Source organism: Populus alba, chromosome 6, assembly GCF_005239225.2.
Source record: "Populus alba chromosome 6, ASM523922v2, whole genome shotgun sequence".
Classification (NCBI taxonomy): domain Eukaryota; kingdom Viridiplantae; phylum Streptophyta; class Magnoliopsida; order Malpighiales; family Salicaceae; genus Populus; species Populus alba.
In genome coordinates this window covers 4,576,606-4,592,546 of record NC_133289.1, presented here as the reverse complement: position 1 = coordinate 4,592,546, position 15,941 = coordinate 4,576,606, and the positions used below count along the sequence as shown (strand labels likewise).

General features: G+C 33.6%; 2 protein-coding genes and 2 pseudogenes across 2 annotated transcripts; 2 read left to right on the top strand and 2 right to left on the bottom strand.

Moving 5' to 3' along the window:
• The first annotated feature begins 2,940 nt into the window (after positions 1–2,940).
• LOC118032662 (polygalacturonase inhibitor) lies at positions 2,941–4,164 on the top strand. Its single transcript, XM_035037431.2, has one exon. The coding sequence runs from the start codon at positions 2,975–2,977 to the stop codon at positions 3,986–3,988; it is 1,014 nt and encodes a 337-aa protein (XP_034893322.1). The 5' UTR covers positions 2,941–2,974; the 3' UTR covers positions 3,989–4,164.
• Positions 4,165–4,309: 145 nt separating this feature from the next.
• LOC118032663 (polygalacturonase inhibitor-like) lies at positions 4,310–7,091 on the top strand (annotated as a pseudogene).
• Positions 7,092–7,446: 355 nt separating this feature from the next.
• On the bottom strand, positions 7,447–10,420 carry LOC118032661 (uncharacterized). Its single transcript, XM_035037430.2, has 5 exons — positions 9,470–10,420; positions 9,038–9,122; positions 8,764–8,933; positions 8,306–8,580; positions 7,447–7,882 (listed from the first exon to the last, which is right to left on the bottom strand). Exons 1-5 carry the CDS (start codon positions 9,843–9,845, stop codon positions 7,706–7,708), a joined length of 1,083 nt encoding a protein of 360 aa, XP_034893321.1. The 5' UTR covers positions 9,846–10,420; the 3' UTR covers positions 7,447–7,705.
• Positions 10,421–13,271: 2,851 nt separating this feature from the next.
• On the bottom strand, positions 13,272–14,649 carry LOC118032665 (3,9-dihydroxypterocarpan 6A-monooxygenase pseudogene; annotated as a pseudogene).
• Positions 14,650–15,941: the final 1,292 nt, after the last annotated feature.

The window sequence follows — 15,941 nt, the reverse complement described above, 5'->3', positions numbered from 1 at the left end:
TTTCCAAAATTATCTTTGTTGATTTTTTTTTTAATATTGAGTTGGTTAAGAATTATAATTACAATAAAGTTAAATCATATGAGGAAAGTATTGTAGTTTTTCTCATAAAACACTGTGGATTGCTACAATATTTTTCTAAATGTTTTTTTATTTTATTTTACTGGGGAAAGCACTATAGTTTTCTTCACAAAAACATTGTCAATTGCTAATATGTTTTTCCTAATGAGTTTTATTCCTTCCAAAATTATCTTTGTTGTTTTTTTTTTAATATTAAATTAATAAAGAATTTAGCTTTGTAATTTTTTTTGTTTTTTATTAACAAAAGAGTTAAATCATATACTGAAAGCACTGTATTTTTCCTTACAAAACACTATAGATTGCTATAAATTATTTTGTTCAGTTTTTAAGTTTTTGATCATTAACATAATTTTTTTTTTTGTTATGAAATATTTACTCAATTATATTTTTAATTTTTATTATTTATCTAATATTAATTCATAATTATAATACTATCAAGTATATTTTTTTTATATTCGAACATTTATCTCATTAAAAATGAAACCGCGTTTACAAAGAGTAAGTTGCCTAAATTGTAACGTGGGAAAACGATAAAAGACATTCCAAGTCAAACAAAAACTGAATTTAACCTATTTGACTGGAAGCTGGAAACATGGGGCAAGCGGCTAAAAAAAAAAACTAGATGACAAGCGCTAATCGTGGTGGCCTCTAGAGGAGAAATCAGTGAACAGACTCGAAAAAACTGAAGAGTTAAATTAACACAAGAAATGATGAATTTAAAGAAAATTGGCTGGCAACATTCACGCAAGCAAGATCTAGCTATTCCATCCTATATATATATATATATAATATATATAACCTTTACACTTTTTATTCACAATTACTCCATACACGGTTTCATTTTTTAAATACCTTGTAGGGTCTTGTCAACGTCGACTCTTTCAAATCTTCTTGTTTTTAATATATGTATCCAAACAATATTATGCATGTAAGAATCGTAATGTCCACGTAATACAAAAATATCTTCTTCTCGAGATTGGGGTTAAGTCAATTGGATAAAAGGTTATTTGATTGTTTTTAAAAATACTTTTTTTAAAAAAAACAAAAAAAAAAACTAAGTTGTTTGTGATGGAGGTGTGTTCAAGTGTAGTTCTATACTATATCTTTTTTATTTTTTTTTTGAGATTTCAACCCCTAAACAATATCCTTCCAAACCATCTATAAATTAAGATCCGGATTATTAAGAGCCAGGTTTGTTTAATAATGCGGTTTATTGCGTGGGTCAAACAAAATCATTCGCCTAACAAATTAATTACAGCCTTTGAAGCAGTAAAGGAGTCTTTAATTACAACCTTTGAAGCAAGACAAGTTTGGACTTCATCTTAAGTGAGTATTACGTGGGTCAAACAAAATCATTCGCCTAACAAATTAAGTGCAATACAAAAAACAAATGGCCTAACAAACTCTGATTATACGTGTAAGAGAAAAGTCAAACCCGTCGTTCTGTGTTTTTTATAGATTGGACCAAAAAAATAAAAATAAAAACTCTATCCTCAAAGTTTCTATAGGATCGAGATGAGAATTTTAAGAACGAAGGGTTAGCCATTTAACCTTCCACTTAAGAAAAAAAAAAAGATAGGATAATAATATCTTGACATTGTGATTAAGGACCGTATTCTCATCCAAATGTGCTCTACAAAATCTTATTTATAATGTGAACAGAAAAGAGCCGGTGGCTTCGAAGGTGGAAAGCAAATTAATCCCTACCAAATTTCAAAATGAGATCTATACATAAAGTAAAATTCGCATAAAACTATTCTTAAAAAATCATATAAACAATAATAAGTGATATTTGAGTTCCTTGTAGTACAATCCAATCAAATCACTAAGCCACTTGCAACCTTATCACATTTTGATTCCATATAGGACCTTCCGTGTATAACCCCATGAGAGATCAATCGGTGAAGTTGCTGTTGGTGGAGGTGTATTCAAGTGTAGGTAGATACTATATTTTCTCTATGAATTTTTGAGAGTTGGTTTTTGAATCTATTTATTTCTATATTTTAAAAATATTTTTTAAAATAAAAATATTTTTTTATTAACTTTAAATTAATATATTTTTAAATCATTTTGATGTGTTAATGTTAAAAATAAATTTTAAAAAAATAAAAAAACATCAATAACATACATTTTAGCACGAAATGTTATTTAAAAAATAACCGCAACCATATTGACAAACAAAACAAGCTCACTAGGTGTATTTAGTAATGCGGTTCGATTGATTTTTTAAAATTATTTTTATTTTAAAAAATATTATTTTAATATGTTTTAAGTATTTTTAACGTAATAATATTAAAAATTTTAAATTTAAAAATATATGCAATTGAAAAACATTGGGGAAGCAAGGAACATGGCCCCCGGCCCTCGTCATTGACTGGTCCAAACTAGTTTGGTTTCGTGTAAAGTTCGATTATCAGGAAGGCTTTGTCCTGTGCAGACTGCAGAGTGTTTTATGGATGAAATTATATTGTATTTAGTTTATTTGTCAGAGTTTTATGGACTGAATTTTCCAGCCCTCGAATGGATATTATAACGAGGCAGGACAAGAGGGAGGAATATGTGATGGGATCCATAATAAAAAATATAATACATCGCCAGTAAGGATTATATAACTTGAACACTTGGCCAACAATTGAAGACAGGTAGAGTTTAATTGAAGTGGTCAAGAGGATGAACACAAACTACTCACGTGAGCAAAAACGAATTGAAATCTGACACATTTATGGCATAGTTTAGTCAAATATTTTGGCCAAGATATGCTTGGACTTTCCCTCGATGAATCCAGCTTTGAGGTGCCTGTAGTCTTTCGTCATACTATACGAACATATCAATGCCAAGAACCCTTTAAATAGAGCATCTGCACTCCATTTCTCAAAGAACAAAGTGAAAAAGGAAGATGAGATCTACCAGAGCAGAAGCAAATATGAATACCTTTTTCCTTTCCCTACTCATTTCCAGTACCCTTCTTTCGCTCTCCCTCTCAAAAGAGCTTTGCAATCCCCAAGATAAACAGGTTCTTCTCCAAATCAAAAAACATTTTGGCGATCCTTACCTCTTAGCCTCATGGAAGTCAGATACTGATTGCTGCACAGACTGGTACCAGGTTGAGTGTGACTCCACAACCAACCGCATCATTTCTCTCACCGTTTTTGCTGGCAACCTTTCTGGCCAAATCCCCGCTGCAGTTGGGGACTTGCCCTATCTCCAGAACCTTGTGTTTCGCAAGCTGACTGATATTACAGGCCCCGTACAGCCCGCCATTGCCAAGCTCGTACACCTAACGTCTCTCAGACTTGACTGGCTAAATCTCACAGGGACAGTACCTGACTTTCTCAGCCAGCTCAAGAATCTCACATTCTTGGACCTGTCTTTTAACGGCTTCTCTGGATCAATACCAAGCTCACTAGCTTTGCTGCCAAATCTTGGTGCTCTTCACTTGGACAGGAACAAGCTTACGGGCTCGATCCCAGAATCATTTGGTACCTTTAAAGGCAGCGTACCGGATCTTTACTTGTCTCACAACCAACTTACTGGAGAAATCCCTGCATCATTAGGGAACATGGACTTCAGCGTCATTGATTTATCACGCAACAAACTTGTTGGTGATGCTTCCATGTTATTTGGGCTAAACAAAACTACTAATAATGTGTATCTCTCCAGGAATCTATTCGAATTCAATCTGTCAAATGTGGTATTTCCAAGTACCATGGAAAATCTGGACATTAGTCACAACAAGATTTTCGGTAGCATTCCTCCACAAATGACTCAGCTACCTTTGCAGTCCCTGGACGTGAGTTACAACAGGCTGTGTGGCCAGATTCCGGTAGGTGGTAAGTTGCAGAGCTTTGATAACTCCAGTTATTTCCATAACAGGTGCTTGTGCGGAGCTCCACTTGGAAACTGCAAATAGTTCAGCCGATAAAGAAGCATTTCCAGTGTAATAAGGATTTGCAATATTTCTGAAAGCAACATGTATTGAGAAAATAAGATTAGTCAAAGATAAGAAATATCTATTATTATCTTTGTTTTCAATTATTCCTCCTTGTACTTATTCAAGTCCATTGAATTCACAGTACTTTGAGAGTATTTGAATCTTGCATAAGGCTATCTTACTTACAAATTACTACATTTGAAATTACTAACAAAACTGTCCGACGCTCAGAGCCATAGACTAGTTTTTAGCAGTTCTCCACCTGGACCTGCTGCAAAGAGCAGGAGGAGAGACACTAAAGTGCCTCTCATAGAAGAAAACAAATCTTGATTTATAATGTTTGTATTAGTAAGTTATATTTGTGTTATTAACTGAGAGAAAAAGACAACAGTATCACTTGTCCCATAAGAATTGTCAAAGCACCAAGATTTTGCCCATTTTAGTCTTTATCACATCTTGATAAATGTCGTTTTCATTGACAATACCTGCTAGGGATCACTTAGTGGTGAAGTTGTTTTTGGAGGTGGTATCAAAAGATTTCCAGAAGTGAAGGTTTATATTCTCTTTCGAAGACACAGAAATTTAGATCCATCTTATATGAGATTAAGAATGGCGTCATTATTGACTCGTCAAACGATCTGTTTTTACAATAGCCATGTAAATAGCAGCTAAGGAGCCTCTATGGTGAATTCAGACGTCAAAAAATCCAAAGTCGGCCAAGCAAATTTTAAGGCTATCAAGCTTTGAAGAGGATATCAAAGTTGCAGAACTTTGATTACTCCACATATTTCGATAATATGTGGCTGTATGGTTCTCAACTACAAAACTGGACAGAGGCTAACATAAGTGTCAAAGCCAAGTTATGGATTTCACTAAGAAACCATGCATGATTCTACAAGTTCTTAGCTTCTGTAACAGCTCACGGGAGTCTCTCATTTGCAACTTAATAGTCTCCCAATGTAAGCTATATATATAAACCTACATCATAGTTTTAAGTGGAGTTGCAAACCTGTATAATCACCCACAGCTGGAACGTTCTTTGAGATCATCAACTTCAAAATCTTCTCATAGTGTCTGCAATCTACAGCCAAAATGGCAAACTAATGAAGTACCGGAACTCGTATCGACAACTGGTTGCATGGCACGCTGCAACAACTGTGTCTCCTCAACACATCCTTATTGGATCAGGGCAGTTTTGGTCTGTTCCACTCTTCCATTTAACAAATATCTAAAATTTGAGATCCAGCTCATATGAGATAAGAAAAAAAAAAAAAAAAAAAACCGAGGCCATCATAATTGACCAGTTGACCATTCCAAGTCTGCTGAATATAGCCATGTAAAGTGGCAAACCGACACAGCAATATCCATTCATATCTGTTCAAAAAAAAAAAACAATTTCCCACTCCACCACCATAGCACTTTTCTATAGCTTTATTATTCTGTCTAAAAGTTTCCTCACTTTCGAAACATTAACGAGGGAATCAGATACCAGAACTCCTTTTCAGTGTCTTCAAACATTAATGGACGGATAGGTAAAATCCAAGCAAAACTTATTCCTTTGGCAGCTTGATGGCTGCTGCACTCTTTACTCGATCTGTTTCCTGAACACACAAGTCTAAAGATGACATCAAGTTGAGCTCTCAATAATGGCTCACATGGCACCTCTATCCCTATTAACAGAAACGCTAGCATATCATTTCTCACAATCCCAAACATGAAAACCCTCTTCATTTCCCTACTTATTTTCAATCTTCTTTCGCTCTCCCTTTCAGAAGAACTTTGCAATTCCCGTGATAAAAAAGTTCTCCAAATTAAAAAACATTTTGGTGATCCTTACCACCTAGCCTCATGGCTGCCAGGCACTGACTGCTGCACAGGTTGGAACCAGGTGGAGTGTGACCCCACCACCAACCGCGTAGTTTCCCTAAGGATTTTTCTGGCAACCTTTCTGGTGAAATCCCTGCCGAAATCGGGGACTTGCCGTATCTCAAAACGCTTGAGTTCCACAAGTTGACAAATATTACCGGCCCCGTACCAACCTCCATTTCCAAGCTCATACACCTCATTTCACTCACGCTTAGCCGCCTCAACCTCACTGGCCCAGTACCTGACTCTCTTAGCAACCTCAAGAATCTGAGAGTATTGAACCTGTCTTTCAACAGCCTTTCAGGGTCAATACCAAGCTCACTCGCTCTACTGCCAGAAAATTGATATTCTTGGCTTGGACAGGAACAAGCTTACTGGTCCAATCCCAGAATCATTTGGCAACTTTGTAGGCAGAGTATCGGGTATTTCCCTGTCTCCTAACCAGCTTTCTGGTAAAATCCCCGCTTCACTAGACAACAGAAACTTTCGTTTGGTTGATTTCTCGCGCAACAAACTTGAAGGTGATGCTTCCATGTTTTTTGGTCTAAGCAAAACTACTCAAAGTGTGGATCTCTCAAGGAATTTGCAACCACCTTGACATATTTGGATATTAACCACAACAAGATTTTCGGAAGCATTCCTACTCAGGTGACTGAGTTAATTAAGTTTCCTGTCCTTGAACGTGAGTTACAACAGGCTTTGCGGTCTGATACCCCAAGGTGGTAAGTTGCCGAGCTTAGAGTACACCGCATATTTCCATAACAGGTGCTTGTGCGGCACTCCACTGGAAAGCTGCAAGTAGGCGTTGGCTGCAAAAGCATTTCCCCTGAGCATGGATTTGCCACTTAAATGTACCTTGTGGTATGAGAGGAAAATATGTATCTTTTTCTTTCGTTTCTTCAATTTACAATTATCCACTCAATAAACCAATACAGGCCCAGGAGACATGGGGCAAGCCAGTGTTTGTAAACTGACATTTCCTTTTTATGATTCTGTTGAGACAGTGGAGATTGCCAAACATTCTAACTGCTCCTTTCCTAATTCTTCCCCAATTCTTCAACAACCAAAGCTTCAAAATGCCAATGTTTTCTGTTGAAACTACCATGTAATATTGATAATATCAGACGAACTTCTCATAGCTAGGGATTTCCCGCTTCCCCACTTCTTTCTACCCTAAGTCTCTCAAGTTAAAAAATGCCGATGATTGCGAGTTCTTATTCCCCACCATCTTTAGACAACCTTGTTTAGTCAGAATGTGCATTTGAGTTCACGACATGTCGCCTGATTTATAAGAGCAGGTTCTAGTTGAAGTACTCCAGGTAGGATTAGTTCTTTCTGATTTCAGCCTGCAGAGCAAGCTCCAGATTAACTAAACAAAATCCTGGAACCTGGAGTATATAGACTCAAAAACTGCGTGTCCATGTTCATGCCATGTTTTTTTCATGACGTGTATGTAACGCTTTCCTAAACATGCAAGCGCTGGGATTGAAAATGCACACTTCAAGTTTGCGAAGCATCGATAGCAGTCGCCACTAATTTTGTAGCTGAACATGATCAGAACTCCACAACCAAAAAAAAGATAGACCTTTCATGATTATTTCAGAATTTTTATTGTTAATTCCAATTAAGTCAAATACATTGTACCCTCAATCAGTGTTGTTCCTTTTACAGTCAAGAGAGCAAATAATTCAAAAAACACCCCATTTTCCCTTCTATCTGAAGGGTGCTCCTAAAAATCAGATGTAATACATTGTACAAGTTTAGCAAGAATTACTGGGTGAAGAATATACCAAAGAGAACAATTGTTGTCTTCTTCATATGTGATCCATTTCACAATGAAGGCTCCTTCCACTCTAATCTGTTAAGCCCATCAACAATTGCTCTTCGAAATTCATCATTGTGTAGAAGGAAGGACGAGACATGTCCTCCAGTAACCCATCTCACCTCTGAACCTGGCCAAGCATTTTGAAGCTCTAAAACAGAATGTTTTGGTATGTAACCATCATCCTAAAAACACAATTACAGTTGATTAAGATATGAAATAATATTAGATTTAGCAGGAAGGAATTTGAAAACTGTAAGCAGTAGAAGCAGCCTAAAATGAAAATGGCATAATGCATGTATATCCAGGTAACAATAATTCCTAGAGCCCATGGGGACTAATTTGCTAATTAAATAGTCTAAGAAGTGCTTATCAATAGGTTCAATGTTCGCATTACCTGTTTGGCTGTCCAAACTAGCATATATTGGCATGGTAACTTGCAGTTTTAATGGAAAAAACATAGACTTGATAAACATGTTGATGCTAAGTGGAGAAATTGATATCAACCCATCTAGAAATATAGTAAAGGTTGACTGGAGAAATAATCACAAATTCCTCAGATTTTCTTAAAATAGCATCATCTGGTGATACAGATATATGATACTTACAGTGGCAGCGACAAATATTACAGCATTGGGATTTTTGGGAATTGGAAAGCGCGTGACATCCGTGAGAGACAGCACATTTCGCATCCGTTGTCTCACCTCCTCAAGAGTCATCACAGTCTTTTGCACTGCAAGATCCTCTCTCAGTGCCTCCCAGGCAGTGCCATACCTTAGTATCCCATCACAGAATGCCACAACAGCAGAGTGTGGAGAGAGAAAAGGAAGGGTTGCAACAGGTGTGGGATGCAGTGATCCAACCATTGCAGCATGTACTCCTCCTAGATTCAATAAGAGCATCAAGATTTTTAAGAGGAAAATGGACCAAAATCTTGGACATTGTTTGATGTTCTTCAGAACTCTGAACTAGCATGTCGATTTTAAGAAACTCAATCAGTCTACTTTTTAATAGTCACCAGGAAAGATAAGTGCAACCTAGAATTTTAAAACCAAAGTGTTCTTACCCATGCTAAGTCCACAAACGCCCATCTTTCCAAACCCTCCCTCGGAGTCTAACCAATGTAAGAGACTGCGTGTCTCTTCAATGGTTGCTCTACCTAATAAAAGCAAGTCACTAACACACAATAGCTTTGCACCGCGCTGCAACATGGGTCGTCTCCGTCCATAGAAAGGGCTGCAAATTGTATTTTCAAATCAAATCCAGCACTTGTAGTATACGCGATACAATCAACGAGATTTCACCTACTAGATTGACTAATAAGTCAAGATTACTCTAACCTCTCTAGTACCATGGTAGCAATATTTTGCTTCAATAATGGTCCACCAAGACGCAATCTACGATCAAATGTATGGTCCCCAGTGCCTGCAAAATGAAGGTTTAGAATCTAGTCCATAGTAACCATCAAATTAAGGCAGAAATGAGGTTGCACGCATTCATCACACTGCCAACAGAGGCAACCCCATACTCACTTTGCAATCACCCTAACATTTCGATAAGTATTAAACTGGATTGAAAACTATCAACAAACATTTAACCAACTTCCACGACAATCCGTGAACCAAATAAAAACATTTCATTCACAATTTCTCCAATCAACAAAAAATATCATCTAAACTTCTGTACAAACACTCAAATTATAATTAAAAAAATTAATCTAAAACTATAGCTACTATTCAAATTCAAGCAGAGCTAAAGATATACCGTGTTACCTGCAAGATGAACCACACAGGCCGTCTTCTGTGGTGGGACACATTTGGGTGCAAGAAAAGCCACCCTTGCAGTGTGACTCTCAGGAGGCAGCGCACTAATCAATTGCTCATCACAAGTAGTCCTAAAAACCCCTTCTCTTAAACAAGCAGTTCTGGTTTCCCAAACTGTTCTCCAAATAGGTTGTATCAAAGTTGGAGGCCAATTTTGGCCTTCAACTTCAGGGAATAAGTCCTTAATCATTCTCTCTAAAAGCAAAAGCTTTGAACCACCCCATCCCCTAGAAAAGAATGGCGGGCTTATTTTGGTTCTGTGCATAAATGCTCCATAAATATGGTCTATCACATAATGAAGCATTCCTATATTGACTGTAACCATTTTTTGAGAGAAACCCAGAATTGCAATCACTGAAAAGGAATGAACTTTATGAGAAATTCAATTAATTTAAAAGAAACCCAGAAAATATTTTTCACAGTATACGATACTTTTGAAGAGAAATATTGAGATTAGAATGTAATTAGAGCTGGATTGATTAAAAACAATCCCACGAGTTATTACGCACAACAATCTCTCAAGTATTGATTAATTTGGTATGTAAAGCTGGAAAAAGAAAAAACTCAACATAAAAAATATTAGGTTTTTATAAAAAAAACATCATAAAAATTAAAAATTGTGTAACAAAATTTAGATCTGGTAAAACGAATTAAAACATGGGAAAGAATAAAGAAAGAAAACATAATCAGATCCGACAAATCAGAAAGACAATGTAAGTGATGTTAATACAAGAAAAGATAGAGATAAGACAGTCTGTACTATGAATGACTCGACTGTCATTGATAAGGAGAGGCTAGAAAAAGGGAAGGCAGGAGAGAATAAGAAGATAAAATGTGACCAAGCCCAGATGGACAGACTGATTGCCTAATTGAGACTATTACACGGGGAGAGGGGGGAGGAGGGGGGAGGAGGGGAGAGAGACAAACCGCTGGCCGAGAGAGAAATAAAGATGGCCAATGACATGGTGGGGGATGTGGCTATATGGGTCCCACGATGTAGACGTTCCATCGAATTTATTTTGTGTTTTTTATTTTTATTCTATTTATTCTTATATTTTTTGACAACTTACAATAAAGATAATATGTAGGTTGGAAAGCACTAAGTATTCTTTAATAGTTATTTTAATGTTTGCACTTAGCTAACTGGATCTATTATTGTTAGATCTTCAAATCCGAGTAACTGTTTCGTTTTATTAAGTTTTTTTTTATTAGAATTAAAAAAAAATCATATTTTTTAATTTAAAAATACCCTTAAGCTCAACAATAATATAAATTTTTTATTTTTTTAAAAAATAATAAAATCTTTATTTTTTAAAATTTTGATGGTATAGTGATTTTGAAACTTTAAATTTTTATAAGTATTTTGAGAGATTTAATTTTTTATATTATATTCTTAATATAATTTTTTTAAAAATTTAAAATATAATTTTATCAATTTGAATGGAAAACTTAATAAAATAATATATTAAATAAATAAATACTATATAAAAGTATAATAAAAAATAAAAACAAACAAGTGTTTTAAATAATATTTTGTTTTTGTTTTGGGATAAAATAGACGAAAATTATAGGGGTAAAAATATATTTGATTGAAGATAGAAACATAAACATAAATATCATTGAAACAATTTCGCAATGGATTTCAAAATTTTCAAAATAGAAGATATACATTACTAAAAATTTTATTATATTTTTATTTCTAAAATATTATTATAGAAAAAATTTAATTCTAAATTTATTTATTTAAGATAAATAAGGATAAAATAATTATTATTATAATTTTAAAATTTAACTTGGAACTCTCAGAACAAGACTCGGGTCACAGATTTAAAGGGTTAATATTAATTGTTTTTTATTAAATAATCAAGATAATATTGTTTTGGGTTTTTTTTAAATAAAAAATATCAATTTATTTTTCACTTGGGTTTTTAACAGGTTTTAATGTAAATTAATATAAAAAAATAATAATAAGTAATTACTTCTTCTCTTACATGTCACTGCAAAACGAACACACGTTAATTGACACCAATCACATTAGCATGTAACAGTCTCAAGTAATGGAATACACTTAAATATAAGACAAAAGATTAATAACTCAAATGTATATATAAAATATAAAATAAAAAGAGATGAGATGTATTATGGATGGGTTATTTGTCAGGAATCTATTAGTAATATTTACCAATTGATATATAATTGATCATCATATATTTTTATCATTAATAATAATCTCATGTATTAACCTAATATTTGAAGTGGTCCTTAATCCAAATTGTTGCATGTGGTCCAAGGAATTAATTCTAAATTTATTAATTAAAATATATAAGGAAAAAAAATAATTAATATAATTTTAAAACTTAACTTAAAATTCAACTTTGAACAAGTATCAAGTCATGGATCTAGAGGGTTAACATCAAATTTATTTAATAAAATAATTAAAATAATATTATTTTGATTATTATTATTTATTTAAAAAAAATCAATTGGTCTTTCACTTGGGTTTTGATCGAGTTTTAATGTAAATTAATGTAAGAAAAAATAATAAATAATTATTTTTTTAATATTTAAATTAGATAATAATATATATTAAAAATAAAACATATTTTTTTATATTTTATTGCATTCTGTACATTATCAATCAAATAGGATACATAAATAATTATTTTGTTTTTTATGTTATTACCAAACATAATTTTATTTGTATTTAATGTTTTATCTTATCTCCTTTATTATTATTATCTCTGTCTTGACGATAATTAAACGTAGCCTTCAAAATTTGTTTAATTATAAGAATAGAAATTTAAGCTATTTATTTATTTATTTTTGTTTGTTAGTAATTTTTAAGGCTGGTAAAGACACGAGAGGATAAGGTTGAAACTTAAAATAGATTATTTGTAAAACAATCTAGCTTTACTTATGGGACCATTACAGTTGGACGTGAACAGGACACCTATCTCGACACGCTGGACAAACGTGGATTTTATTAGGAGGAGGAGGAGAGCCTAGTTTTGATTAATTGAAAATCTCGAATCAATTAATTTCTAATTTCTTTCTTAATCAATTAAAGGATTATTGTTTATTTGCTAAAAAAATAGAAGAAGGATGATTTTGTTCGTGTTTTTTTAGGAAAAAAAATAAATGATCTTAACTAAATATTTTATATTTTTATTCAAATATAAAAAATGATAGATATAATATATATTAAAAATTATTTTTCAATTTTTGGAACGAGCAAATAAAATTGAAAAATAAAATAGAGAGAACAGGGCAGCATTTCATCATATTTTTTTGTCCAAATTTTGATTTCGTTTGGCTATCCCATGACCGCCATCACAAGAGAAGTGAGAATTCGCTTTCATACATCTGATTATTGGCAGCAACAAGGCTAGAAGAAATCGGACACGAGTAATTTTGTAAATCTCCTTTAAAGCCATGTATTTTATCCTGTTACGATCACTCAGAATGATGAAAATGGATAGAGTCTTGCCACTGGGACACAAATTAATGGACGAGCATTGGAGGTGTTATACCAGGTCCCTCTTCCTTTTTTTTTCTTTTTTTCTTTTGATTAGAGAAAATCCCATCCCTCAGAAAATACACTTTATAAGTTTAAATGAGCAAGTAAAATCTCGATTACCCTAGACTCTAATAAAAAATACATATCCTGACTTGAACTCAAAATTTACTATACAGATTTTAAAACCTTTATCATCACATCACGCACTTTGAAGAGAGGTCCCTCTTTCATATCTATGATACCATGAACTTTCCAATCAAAACATTGAATCAAAGCAGCGAGGCTTGTTTGAACCAATTAACTAGGGACTTGTATTTAATCATAAAAGTTTTGTGTCTGATAGACTTTACCAGGATGAATTGCTTGATTCTTCTCTGGTCAGTTTCATTTCTGAGCTATCATCTTCGGATATATCAAGCAAAATATCAAGTAAATCCTTCCCTGAATCACCTTCATCAGTTTCTTTCTTCATCTTCCTCACCTCTTCATGATCCTTTCCATCATTCCATCGAACTTTTTGTGGACTTCCTTCAGCCTTTTTCCAAACCCCTGCAGATCCAAGTTCTTGCAAAACCAAATAAAATCTGATAGATTGAACTTTCCTGTAAGCTCAGCTACATCGTGCACCAACTTCCTAACCCCGTCAGCTTCATCATCATTATCTGGACACCTTTGGTTCATTGTCATTCTCGATATAACATTATCAGTTAGCCTCATAAGTTGACTTCCAACATTAATCAACTCTCTTGCATTTGCTTTCTTTAGCAAGAACTGTAAAAACTGCCCTATCTCTTCATGCCTAGATGGAAGCAGCTGGTCTAACATTCGACTTCCAAGAAGTTCAGTCACACAAATTTTCTTCACGAACTTCCAATAAGGTCCGTGAGGGGCAAATGAGAAATCAGTTGATCCATATGTTAGGAAATCAACAGCAGCTGACTTAGGACGATCGCAGAGAGAAGTTTCGTGAGTTTTGAGGAACTCTTTCGCAGTTTCAGGTGTAGAGGCAACAGCACAAGGGACAGAACCAAGGAATATATGAATCAACGGTCCATAGCGGGTTGAGAGCTTGTGAAGAGCTTGGTGAGGTATTGGGGCAAGGAGATGGAGGTGTCCAATGATTGGTAAGGCAAATAGGCTCGGTGGAAGGCGAGGTTTGGTTCGTTTTTTATCGAGTATTGCTCTGACCAAAATGGTGGAGACTATCCATATCAGGAAAAATATGATATAGCCCTGGAAATCAGCGATGATCGAAACCTTGGACATTATTTAAGATTAACAAGGTTTCAGAGACTTATATATAAGGGAGACATTGTCTTTTCTTCTTCTCTTCTTTTTTTTTTTTTTCTGTTTTTTGAACTAGAAACTTCACTTGTTTCCAGGAGGAGGGAGGGAGATGGGGGACTGCGAAGATGGCACATCATAGAAATCATCATAGAGAAAACCAGATTCGTTTTTTAGAATTAACACAATCATAAACACAAAGAAGGCCACAATTAATGCTTCTTTAGAAAAAGCTCATCGATTTTTCTTAATTATCAAAAGTTTTATTGCGAAAGAGTAAAGCCTTTGACTTAGCAACTTTTTTCATATTTTTCCCCTGCCACCCAGAAATGAGACAGGCACACAGCAAAGATGAGCCCCAAGATTGAAAGAACGTCTACAAGCATTCTATAATTGTATGATAACAACTACATAATATTTTAATTTCATTGTTTTTCCAACTTGTTTGTATACTGATGTTTATGGGTTTATTTCTGTTGTTCTATTCTTAGATGATCATTCAAAGTTTTGGACAGTGGCATTTGATCTTTCCTGCAAGCAGATGGCCAGGTCAAAACTGAACATCAACCAAACATGTATCTCCAAGTATGAACCAAACCCAGATTATCTTTCTGTTTATTATCTTTCTGTTTTTTATAGAAACATAATGTTAATATTATATGCAAATTTTATTTTAATTAGATTAAGTTCTTCTCCTTCTCGACTAATGACTGTCATAATTCGTGACTCTGGTTGCTCTTCCTCCTGTACCTGAACTATCTCTGGGTTTCTTCACTCCTCACAGTATATGTATGATAGTTTAGAAGAGAAAAACTGCGATTACAATGTGATTGGAATTGGATTGGTTTTAAATAATCCCACAAGTTATTATTCCCAACACTCTCTCTCAAGTATTGTTCAAATTTATTTGTAAAGCCGAAGAAAAAATCAATGAAGAAACATAAAAAGATTAGATTTTTATCAAAATCATATGATAAAAAATAAAAATTGTTTGAATATAACATATTAAAATATGGGAAAGATAAAGAAAACATAATCAGATCCAATAAATTAAAGACATTGGAAGGAAGTCCTTTGATATGGTGGTGGATATGGGTCCACCGCGTTGGACGGACCATATCATTAACACAGAATATAAATTTCAACGTGGCACCAATATTATAGTTTAGAGTGAATTGCTATAATGAAATTATTATTTTTATTTTTAGATAGAAAAACTAAAAGGATGGGAGTAAGTTAGAATTTTTTTAATGATTTATTGATTATTAAAAAATTATTTGAGAGGATATTAGTTTTTTTATTTATTTACATAGTAAAAATACATATTTATTTCCAAGATCAACAAGATCTAGAAATGTTAACTAATAATTATTAGGTCTATTTAAAAAAATTTAAATAGTACAATTACTTATTTACCTCTAGGGTCAAAAAATTTAGAGTTGTTAATCAAGGGTTTTTATAGTTTTTTTTAACAATTTTACCCTTATAAAAGACAAAAAAAACAAAGCATGTATCTAGGAGCATTTTTGTCCTTTCACATTTTATTTTTTTTGTAATTTACAAGTAGAGTTTTTTGATATTTTAAGTTGGAAAAATAATTTTTTATTTAAAAAAATTACT

Coding starts and splice junctions, on each gene's coding strand:
- LOC118032662 (XM_035037431.2), top strand. CDS start 2,975: ATGAGATCTACCAGAGCAGAAGCAAATATGAATACCTTTTTCCTTTCC.
- LOC118032661 (XM_035037430.2), bottom strand. CDS start 9,845: ATGGTTACAGTCAATATAGGAATGCTTCATTATGTGATAGACCATATT. Junction 9,123..9,469: donor CTGTGTGGTTCATCTTGCAG/GTAACACGGTAT, acceptor TTCATTTTGCAG/GCACTGGGGACCATACATTT. Junction 8,934..9,037: donor GCTACCATGGTACTAGAGAG/GTTAGAGTAATC, acceptor TACAATTTGCAG/CCCTTTCTATGGACGGAGAC.